This window comes from Gordionus sp. m RMFG-2023, chromosome 1 (assembly GCF_954871325.1).
Source record: "Gordionus sp. m RMFG-2023 chromosome 1, tfGorSpeb1-WG-v2, whole genome shotgun sequence".
In the NCBI taxonomy this organism is placed as follows: Eukaryota; Metazoa; Nematomorpha; class Gordioida; order Chordodea; family Parachordodidae; genus Gordionus; species Gordionus sp. m RMFG-2023.
In genome coordinates, this window is record NC_088775.1 from 71,489,301 (window position 1) to 71,501,045 (window position 11,745).

The window sequence follows — 11,745 nt, forward strand, 5'->3', positions numbered from 1 at the left end:
TCCTACCCTAAAAAGGTAATCAAAACCATACCTCTTCCTACCTCCCTCCAATTTTTGATGAACTTGAGTCATACCACCTCAGGAATTTTCTGAGGTTAAATTGTGCTTTTATTATGTTTTTTAAAATGTGTTTTATTTTACATTTTCTATTAAAAAGAGCTTAAATAACCCTCAACAAATAGTTCATTTAAGCCCAGGCATAGCTTTTAAATATATAAAGAATAAAATATATTTTTTTAAAAATTCTAACCACGAGATCCTATAAATTAGACGAATATAAACCCCGGCCTTTCCTAAATTAATAAAAAAAAGAATAATATTAAATGTAAATGCCGTATTGGGATATGGAACCCATAAGATAGGAAATATTGCAATTTTAAATCATTTATTGAGGGGGACTTTTTGATCAGAAATGTATTCCAACATTTGAGCATCCACACTGTAAATTTCAGACAATTTCGCAGGGAACATATGAAGTATATTCCAAATTTACATCAATTTTATATAGATTCTTTATATAAATTAAAAAATACAAAAAAGCTTATGGCGAAAATTGTATAAAATTTATAGAGTAGGCATTCTAGCTTAGCATATGCTAGAATAAATTTTAAGTCAAATCAGATTTTTGATATTTAAAAATCTCGTTCAGTAAATGATATAAAGTTCAGAGATTACAAATCCCTAGGGATTCCATATCCAAATGATGCGACATATATATAATTTAAATAATTAATATGAATAATTTTATCTGAGAAGTTCCTTTCTGACCCAGTCCAGGTATTTTATATTTTTTAATTTTCAGCCTGGTTAAATATGCTCATTTCTATATAATTTTCACTATTTTATGAATGGATCAAAGAGAGAATACATAAAAGGCAAAAAAAAATAATCATGGTGCAATTTTTCGAACGGTTAGTTGATATAATAAATTATTTTTTATTGAAGGTAATTGTAGGAGAAGAGTGATAAGACTGGTCATGATTTCGTTTGTCAATTTTTGGAACTAGATGATAAGTAAGGGCAAAAGTTTTGGTCAGTCAACACCTGGTTTGCTTCGACTGACCATATACTCTGTTATATTAACTATTTATTGTAGCCATTTTAAAATTTCATTATTTCATTATAAATATAAAAGATTTCAATATAGTAGAGAATTATGTGCATATAAGGATTTAACTTTAATATTTATTGATTTAGATTTTTAAAAGTATAATTTATATATATATATATATTTATACACAAATTTTTAATAACATCTCAAATTTTTTTTAAAAATATATCGTCATTTTTATTAACTAATTATAAATTAGTATAATATTAATTTAATTGAAAATTTATATAATATTAATAATTTAAATATGCGTTAAATTATGATTTCTACATCTAAAAAGTAGCAATGGCTTTTTGGTGGCCACTGATTCTCTCGACTTCTGCGCATCTTTATTCGCGTTTTTTTGTCATTAATTTTTGCTGTATTTTATTGCTTGAGATCCAAGTTCCTTTTTAGCGCCAAAGTTATAATTGGAAACAAAATATCCTAGGCATATCCTATGTACAGAATTTTCAATCAGGGGGTTTCGGTCATTGATAGTATAAAGCTGAGATTATTGCACTTTATTATATACCAACATGTGATGTAGGTAGTATTCCAATTTGGAATCCCCGATCTTTGCAGAGATCCGGATTTTTATTTACCGATTTCCGTTGCCTTGATAATTGATTTTTTTTAAACGTCAATACCATCCGATTCTCACTTTTCCAATTTAGATCTTTGATGATTGTCATTAAGATTTTCGCCATGTTTAATATAAAAAGATCCCCCCCCCACCCTCACACATAACATCTAAGGTCTAGGCCCGAATTGAAGAGTAATGCGCTCGGTGTCCAGTAGAGCATCCCTATTTATATTGGGAGGGGCAAGAGGATTAATGCATGAGAAATCCCAGATTACGAATTCTCCCCTATTTCAAGGAATCATGGTAGAACCATCAGGCACCAGAATTATAAGTACCAGTGGGCTAAAGGGTTGAGATGATGCCAGCAAATTTTAAAGCCCTGGCAATAGTATCGTTGCATTTTGGATGTCTAATTTAATTTTTTTAAAATTTGGATCTTAATTTATGCATATTTTATCAGATTCATCTTCCTTAAGAAATTTTTTATGGCCATACCCATGTATTATTATTATATGTTTTTATGTATATCAGAGATCTGCAAAGCCCAGCCCTGCCCGTTCAAAAGTTCTGCCAGCTTTAAAAAATTAAAATGGGTTGGCCTAGGTAAAAAATTTAACGGGCTGTGTTTAAAAATTCGTCCCAGGGAGGGCCTTGTAAATGAATGATTTTTAGTAAAATTTTATTAGGTCAGCTCGGATATTAAAATTTAAATATATTTATATTTCAAGCTATTTTTCTAATTTTGATTCATACTTAAAAAAATAAGTGTATTTTTTGTATTTTAAGAGCAGTCTAACTAAAATGTTAAACCTATAAATAATATAGTATATTCACAAAAAAAATAAGCACATTAATGATATTTTCTGATCAATGGCGTCACTAGAGGGGGTGAGTCGCATAGGCTCAAGCCTCCTGAAAAATTTAAGATCCCCCTTAAAATCTTGAATTTTTTTTTACACCACTAAAAAAAGGTAAGTTAACTAAAAATAATTAAATAATAATTTTAGATAGTGTTAGCTAAAAAAAGATAATTTTGAAAATAATTTTAAAAAATTTTTTGAGATACCGGATGTAAAGGCTAGTGACACCCCTAGATCTGATTACAAATACACAGTCATTTTTATGGAAATAGAGAGTCATTGAGTAGAAAAATGTGATACTGTAAAGTAACGTATATGAAAATAATGTCATTACTAGTGGCATTACTTTTCTGAGGAAAAGAAAAGCCATTTGTTACTCCAAATGGTAACGAATAACGCTTTTATTTTTTTTTGAGCAACGGTAATGCAAAATGTTACTCGTTTTTAATCTTTTTCTTAAAAAATATGGAAATATTTTTATTTTGTTATATATATATATATATATATATATTTATTTTTTAAAAAAATTTAAATCCGGGTTTTATGATCCATGAAAATTCTTCTGTTGATAAATTTACAGCCAAAGATTGTTAATATTTTTATATTGAATGAATCAGGGTATGCTAATTTATATTCTCTGATATTATAACCTATTTTATAATGAATATATATATCAAAAGTACTTATTTCTTCAGATGAAAATAATTTTGCCCTGACCCCAGAAAATTATGTTCATAATTTGTCATTTTTATATGAATATTTTATATTGTAATAAAACATTGAGCATTAAAATAAAGAAATAAAAAAAATTAATAGGTGACTTAATAAGCCAGTTTATTTGAGTTGACTTAGAGATGATTCTACCCCGACACATACGGATTCAGGGCTTTTAATTGTAAGTACAAAAATTTACTCTTACTAAAATAGATATATTAAAAATAATTATCAGTGTAAAATAATTGCAGTAAGAGTTTATTAGGGTTTAAGAATATATTGGCTTTTTTAAATTCTGAAAGTATCATTATTATAGGATTTATAATGATTTTGATAAAGTTTATCAAGTAACCCAGGTCGCACTTATATATTATATAATGTAAACAATAGGGTCATTTTAGAGTGGGAAAACTTGGACCAGGTCGGAACTCATACCTCAAAACATTTATTTTAAATTTTGTCATCCTAATGATTTACAAATCTTATTTACTAAAAGAAGAAGAGAAAAAAAAATCTTCCTTGAGCTCTTATAACATTTTAGCTTTGAATTCTTTTATAAAATGTATTTTAGCACTGATCGGGAATCCACTTCAAAAAATATCGAACAGGATCGTTGGCACTAGGGGTGAGACCAATACCTTATATCATTGGTTTACAATACCAATTCCAATATAAACCATATATAATTAAATATTGGTATTGGTTGAAATATATTGTTTAAATACAATATTAACCAATACCAATCTCAATACAAATTAGGCCTATTCAAAAACGAATTCTAATCGAATAGTGCATTAAACGAATCGAATAATTTACCTGAATTCGTACGAATAATAAAATCTACGATTTGTGAATTAATTTTTTTAATAAAATAAATCATGCTCAAATATATTGATAATTTTTTTATTATAAATTTGATTTTAAACAGAAAAAATTATAATATGTAATCAATATTCTAATAATGAATAATATATAATCAAGTTATAAACAAAATTAAAATATATATTATTAATTTAATTTATAATTTAAGCCAATTTTTAAGGCAAAGAGTTTTTATATTATATTTTCTTCCTTATATGACATGCGGTTTTTTGACAAAAAATTAGTTCCAACTGAGAAAAGCCTTTCACAAGCAGTTGATGTTCTTTCTTGCCATTTTCGAGAGTATGGGGATCCGATATGCATTTGCCTTCCACCACATTAACGGGTCAGTATCACTCTTTGCTCTTGGTTCACTCAGATAAAAATCTATTTCACACAGTTGAATATTATTTTGTTTAAAAACAATGTCTAGCCTGTTTTGTTGAATTTTATCCTTATTTGTTTGACAGTTATAATTATGAGCTTATAAAATAAAATCATATTTAAATGGGGGTAAATTAAATACCTGTATATCTATTGTAAATCTCTTTAAATTTGTCCATTAACTTGGATATATTAATATCATAATCAACAGATATTGATTTAAAATATTCTACTTTAAGCCTGGGATCTAATATTGTGGTTATTATTGCATCATCGGCAGTTAAATTATAATAGCCCAACAATTTATCACATGCTACCTTGAAACTATTGTTAAATAATTTATGGAAACCAGGTTTTTCATTTTTTAGATGTTCAAGAATTAAAATATAATAAGGTATAACCAAATCATAAGTAGGATAATTCTCCCCACACACCATATTTGTAGCATATAAAGGCAATAGGATAGCTTTAATTTTTATAAGATTCTCCCATTCTTCCTATTATCAAAGTATTATATTATAACCTAATTATAAATTTTAGTTTATCTCTGATATTTGTTTTTCTTGAAGAATTTTAATATTAGTTATTACTTCATTAACTAATTTTGTTATAGCAGGCTTTACAATAAGCCCCTTTCAATCATTTGGTAGATTCCACCATATTTCACAATCCAATTTTGGTTTTAAAAAATTTAGGGGAGGGTGTAGGGAACTACATATATTTTTTAATAAATTTAATTTTTTAGGGGAATTACGAATCCTTCTAATAATGTTTCTTAGTTTTAGAATTGAAGGGTCAAAAATTTTTAGAATTTCTTTGGATATTAAATTAATTACATGGGCAAAGCATCGGATGTGCTTTATTTTTATTAATGGATAATTTAAAGAAAATGTATCAATAAATGTTTTATTATTAGTTGCATTATCTAAAGTTATATAAAAAATTTTATTCTCTAAATTATAATTTTTAATTATTTTGACAAAGGCTTTAAATATATTTTCACCTGAATGTGTTTCATTTATTGGACTGACATCCAAAATTATGTTATTTATTTTAAAATTATCATCAATAAAATGGGCTGTTAGCCCTAAAAAAGGAACCTGTGTTGGGCTAGTCCAAATGTCAGATGAAATATTAATTTGACTTTTATTTTTAGATATTATTTCCTTTATTAACTGTTCTTTTTCTGCAAATGTATTATACATGTGCAATTTAAGAGTATTGGAGCATATTGATTTTACAGAACAATCAAGATCACTTATATAATTTTTAAAATCATTTGAATTAATAATTTTAAAAGATATATTATTATTTATAAATAATTTTAATAAATTATCCTTAAAATTAATTTTTTTTGAAGAATTTGGTGGACTTTAAAAAAATGTCAATTTTATTATTATTTTTTACTAAGGTGTGAATGAAACCTATTATAATGATTAATAAAAGGAGATGTTGTTTTGCCTTTACATTTTATAATACTCTTGCAATGATTGCAAGCAGCCTTTTCACCGTCTTTAAGGATTTGATATTGATCCCATATGATTGCTCTCTTTTGTGAGGAAATTTTCTTATCTTCAACATTAAGCATAATTTCATCAGAAGCATTCTCCTCTAACATAATTAAGCTAGCTAACAATAATTATTGTAGAGATTATATTTTTATATACCTCTGGTGTGTGTAATTTTTAATATAATTTATTATGAGATTCAAAAAATAAACTTTTCGTGAGATTCAAAAAATGTGGCAAATAAAAAATTTTTAAATTTGTGCTAGAATTTTTATAAACACAAACACATCACCTGTCAGATTGGCTGGTTAACAAATAGAAATGACAAATGTTAGATTTATTAAACAATTTATTAAATATTATAAATAATTCGTTTTATTCGAATCGAATAAATGATTATTCGTATTCAGATAAAACAAATAATTTATTATTCATATTCGTAATTATTCGATTAGATTCGAATTATTCAAGTCGAATCGAATATTCGAATTATTTTTGAATAGGCCTAATACAAATATTAAAAATGGATAAATAATCGTGTTATATTTTTTCACTTTCTTTAAATTTTCTAAACTTGTTATATCCGATATTTCTTTAGTGCAAATAGTAACTTCTCTGTATTATGTATGATATAAATATTGGTGTTATTTATAATTGTAGTTTATTTTTATTATGGAAGTAAATTTTTTAGTTTTTACATGATATCAATTTTTATCTATTCATTTAGGATATTATAATGAATGAAGACCAACTAGTGTTAGTAAATGTAGATAATGCTGATGATACTAATAACGATAATGAACAAGAACAATCATCAATATCTAATAAAAGACGATAAAACGTGGGAATTTTATACGAGTTGCGATAACAAAAAGAAGGCTATTTGTAATAAATGCAAAAAAAAATCTCTTCCCAATCAGGGTTATGGATACATTTTAAATCCATCCACCCAACATTATATAGGAAATGTGAACAAACAAATAAAATTGACAATAAAATTAGCACAATAAAATCATTTTTAGTTAATAATAATTAATTCAATTATAGACTTTTTTATAAATAACTTAGCTATTTCAAAGGTTGAGAGGATATCACTTTTAAAAATTTAATAGCATATTGTAACCTTTCACTAACATTAGTTTCTAGAAAAACTAAAAAAAAATTATGAAACATTATCATAGCTCTTTTAACAATCTAAATCTGTAATATCTAACAAGATAATCACTTTAAATTAAATAATCACTTTAAATTAAATAATCATATTAGATTTCATTTCTTTTTTAAATCAGCCCATAATTCTACTAATACTTAAAATATTTTTAATTCTGTATTAAAAGTAAAATTTGAAATTGATTTTTTTTTGTTTTACATTAGACAATGCAAGTAATAATTTAGCATTTCTAAAAATTATAAATCAAAAGAATAATTTCATTTAAATAATGTGTGTATATGTTTTTGCCATGTTATACATTTAGCTGTTAGGGCCGCCTTGGAACCCTTAAAAAAAACCAGAGATCAGCAGGCCCGGCCCGGCCATATTTAAATTTTTAAAATATACCCAGGCCGGGCCTGAAAAATTTTTTTTAAAAAAAACCCAAAATTTTATACAACATGAATTATTATATTCGTCAATTAGATATGGTTATAATGATTATATACAGTTATGATTAATATAATGTTTGGTGAAAGTTAACACTAGCTAACACTCATAGTATCTATTACATAATAAAATTATAGTTTTCCTGCCATGGAATAAATACGCAAAAGATTAAATACATTATTATATAATATATGTTATATTTTTTATTAATTAAATAATCATTTTTATTTTTTTTATAAATACATAGTATATTCTCAAAATTTACACAAATTTTTTATAGTATCAATTTGTAATATACTAAATATCTGTTTAGAAAAAATAAAATAAAATATAATATACTTGCTTATTAAATGATATACTCGCCGAAAAATATGATAAAATACGAAATAATGAATTTTTTGTATATACTAGGTCAAATATAATTTTAAAATATTCCGAGCCGGGCCTAAAAAAAATTTTTTAAAAATCCAGGCTGGGCCGGGCCTAAAATTTTTAAACCTGGGAGGGCCGTACAAATGGTACCTCTGCAGGTCTCTGAATAAAACTTTTAAAAAAATAAGAAAATTTTTAAAATTTCTATATCTAAATTTAATAAACTCAAAAAATTATTTCTTGAAAAAAATCCAACCTTAAAATTTCTTCACCCAATTTTGGATATACTAACACGTTGAAATTCAACATACCAAATGTTTGAAAGGGCAATATAGCTCAAACCCTATTTGACAACATATACCAATCATTTATAAAATACCAATGAAGAAAATTATATTAGTGCCAGTGGCGTATCCAGGATTTTCCTATAGGGGGTTATTTATTTTTTTTTTTGGGGGGGGGGCTTTGCCCTAGCTTTTATTCCACCTTCGGCCGGGTCATATCTTTGAGCTATTCTTTTAAATTATTATTAATATTTTTAGCTTTTATTTACAGACTCGCGCTTATGAAAATTTAAAGAAGAAATAAAGGTTATATATAACCCAATTTTTATTTTAAGTTAGGTATATCATAAATAAATTTATTTTAAAAATATAAAATTGAAATAAAGTTTAGTGTCAATTTTTTTATAAAATTGGCTTAAAAACTAGTTTCAACTTAAATTCTCATATAATATAAATAGAATAAAAAAAATTCTATTGAAAATACTAATTGTAGTGTGTATAAAATATTGACTAGAAAATTTTTTAAAGAACAAGTTTTTATAACTTATTATCAAATATGATATTATACAAAAAATTTCTTAAATACTAGAATTATAATGCGATTTTCAATTTTCGTGGGAAATTTGCCAATTAATCAAGAATTTTGTTTCTCGTTGGAATCAAATCTCTGTGGATATTTAACAGAGCTAACTCATTTAGCCGAGATTCGGAAGTAGTATTTTCTATAAGTTTTCAACCTTCTCAATTGAAAAAGGTCCTTTCATTCGTATATGTTGTAATAGGCAAATATGCAAGAATATTAAATACCTTCAAAATATTTGGAAATTGAGCCAAGGTTAACTTATACCGATTAAGCGCATCAATAGCATGCTCAGGTAAAATAATATACGTAGTAAATATTTAATTCGAATTCACTGATTAAATTGATTTCAGTATCAATATCATAGGAATAAAATTTTGAAATATTTAATTTTACCAATAATGGCATCAGAAAACGAAGAAGAGTCTTTAGGTAATAAAATTTGAAGATTACCAAAGACTTGTTTTTTATCTAAAAACCGTACTTTAATTTGCGAAAAAAAAGTATCTAAGAATGGGATGAAATTGGATATTTTATAATATTCTATAAGATTTAGTTTTGATTCAACTTCTATATAAATAAAATATTCATTCTTCCTGTTCACATTTTCCTCCAAATCAATAACTTGAACCAAATAGAAATTTGATTTTTGTAAATTTCAACATAGTGGTGAGCTATAGGAAAATAATTTATTAATGCAACTAGCAGTAAGGATAAACTCTGCTTGATATTAAAAAAATTTGACGGGGCATAGGGGGGGGGGGGGTGAGGGGGATTTTTATTAGCTTAAGTTGATATTTAGGGAAATAGTCAAATTAGAAATGGGGGGGGGGGTAAAATTTCCCCCTTTCCCCCCCATTGGTTACGCGCCTGATTAGTGCATTAGCCTGGAATAATATAGAAATATATCGAGAATTTCTGTAACCATATAATTTCGCTACAGAGATGGCCTCATGTGCAAATACTCCATAAGTTTCAACTATCATTCCTTTATATTCCAGCACTTTTGAGCATGTTGAGAGTTACATATTCCTAATGCTAATTTAAAGAGGGCTTCTTTAACTGCCTTAGCAAAACTTGATAAATACTATAATTTTAATAAACAAAATCCGAAAAATTGTTCTTTTATAATAAAATACATAAAGAAACATAGTCATAACAATATAATAGCTTAGAAATAAGCAAATATGTGGATGAAGTCACTTTCTAGTGATTTAAATCCAATAGACTGGTGGAAATTAAATCAAAATAGATATCCAATATTATTGAAAATTGCCAGGGATTATCTTGCAATTCCAGCTAGCTATGAAAGGGCGTTTTTAGAAGGACGGTATGCTATAATAGACCATCGTTGTTCACTAGATGAACATACTATCCAAGCTTGCCCATAAAATTATTTTCCCTTACATTAAATTTAATCTTTTTCACTGTATTTTTTATAAATAGACATTATGTTATATTTTAGAGTATACTCATTTTGCTATCTTTTTTTGTGCTAAATAAAAAGTTTCAAAATCAATACGTTTATTATTTGATTGGTTTGGTTAAGTTTGTTGATACAAAAAATTTATGATTAAATCAGAATTTTTTTATATTCACATCAATTAATAAATTCCTAGTTTAAAAAAAGAATTTGGATTCAGTAAAATTTTGGGAGTTGGTTCTTAGTCCTGTTTTTATGTTTAATGCTTCATGATTTTTTTCCATGTTTATTTAGAACTAGAAATTACGGGTTTTTTAAATCACTATTTCTATTTTTTTAATTAGTAATTTGAATTTAAACCAACCAATATAAACCAATACCAATACAAGAAATAGAAAATATTGTTTAAACTAATACTAATATTTTAGACTCAATACCATATAATATTTCTTTTATCTAAGGTTTTTAGTATTGGTTCCAAGCCCTAGTTGGTACAACATAATTTTAATAAATAGCCTGAATCGGATATAAAAATAAATTCAATGGAGGGCTCAGATAAAATATTTATCTAAATGTCTTAAGTTCATTATTTTGGACTGCGTAAGGTTTGCAATAATTTTAATTAGTTAAATTATGATATAATACAATAATATAATAAATATTGATTTTCGTTATATTTATACATTCATTTTAATTTTACATTGAAAATTAATAGAAAATATTTCTATAAATATTTTTTTCTAAAATTATAGACCGAGGTAATAAAAAATCTGTGCAGGAACTTCTACACCCCACTCCCCTAAGCCAATTACGATATTACCCCCCCCCCCCCCTCTAAAATTTTATCCCTTATTTCCTCCTACCAAATTAAAATTAGTAAAAAAGAAATTCAAATCAAAAACTACTCCTCTATCCCCTCAATTATATTTAAATGACAATCTTGAAAAGTCCTTGAGCCCGAGATTATAACGAGCATTGACAATTTCAGGTCTACTAATCAAAGGCAATAATATTGGATGACAAAATTTTGAATAATGATCAGAAATTACTATTTATTAAAATTAAGAAACTATTGACCCATCAAATATTACATCTGAAAATATTGTCATGGAATGTGAATTATCATTATTATAGAATAATTGGGAAAAAATGAATATATTTCCATGAATGTAGATATGAAAGACTTATTAATCCTTAGATCTTTATAGAATTGAGGAATGTTTGACCAAATAATCAATATTTTGAATATGATATTTTCTAAAAATAAATACCTTTTCTTTTTTTCGAATAACGGTAATGAAAAACGTTACTTGTTACTTATTTTTTTTTAAAAAAAAATATTGGGAAAATTTATTTTATTTATTATATATATTATATTTTTTTTAATTTTATAAATAATTTAAGTCGAGTTTTTAATTCAGATCAACTACCAAAATTCTTCATTTTATTTATTATATTTTTTGTTGATGAATTTTATACAGTC

General features: G+C 25.8%; 1 protein-coding gene across 1 annotated transcript in view; it reads right to left on the reverse strand.

Annotated features, from left to right (window-relative positions):
* Positions 1-11,485, reverse strand: part of LOC135931930 (protein Wnt-7b-like) — a 32,827-nt gene extending 21,342 nt beyond the window's left edge. The window contains exon 1 of the mRNA XM_065469247.1: positions 11,354-11,485. Within this exon, the coding sequence (XP_065325319.1) occupies positions 11,354-11,355 (2 nt within the window). The 5' untranslated portion in view covers positions 11,356-11,485. The remainder of the gene's footprint in view (positions 1-11,353) is intronic.
* Between the last annotated feature and the right edge of the window lie 260 nt (positions 11,486-11,745).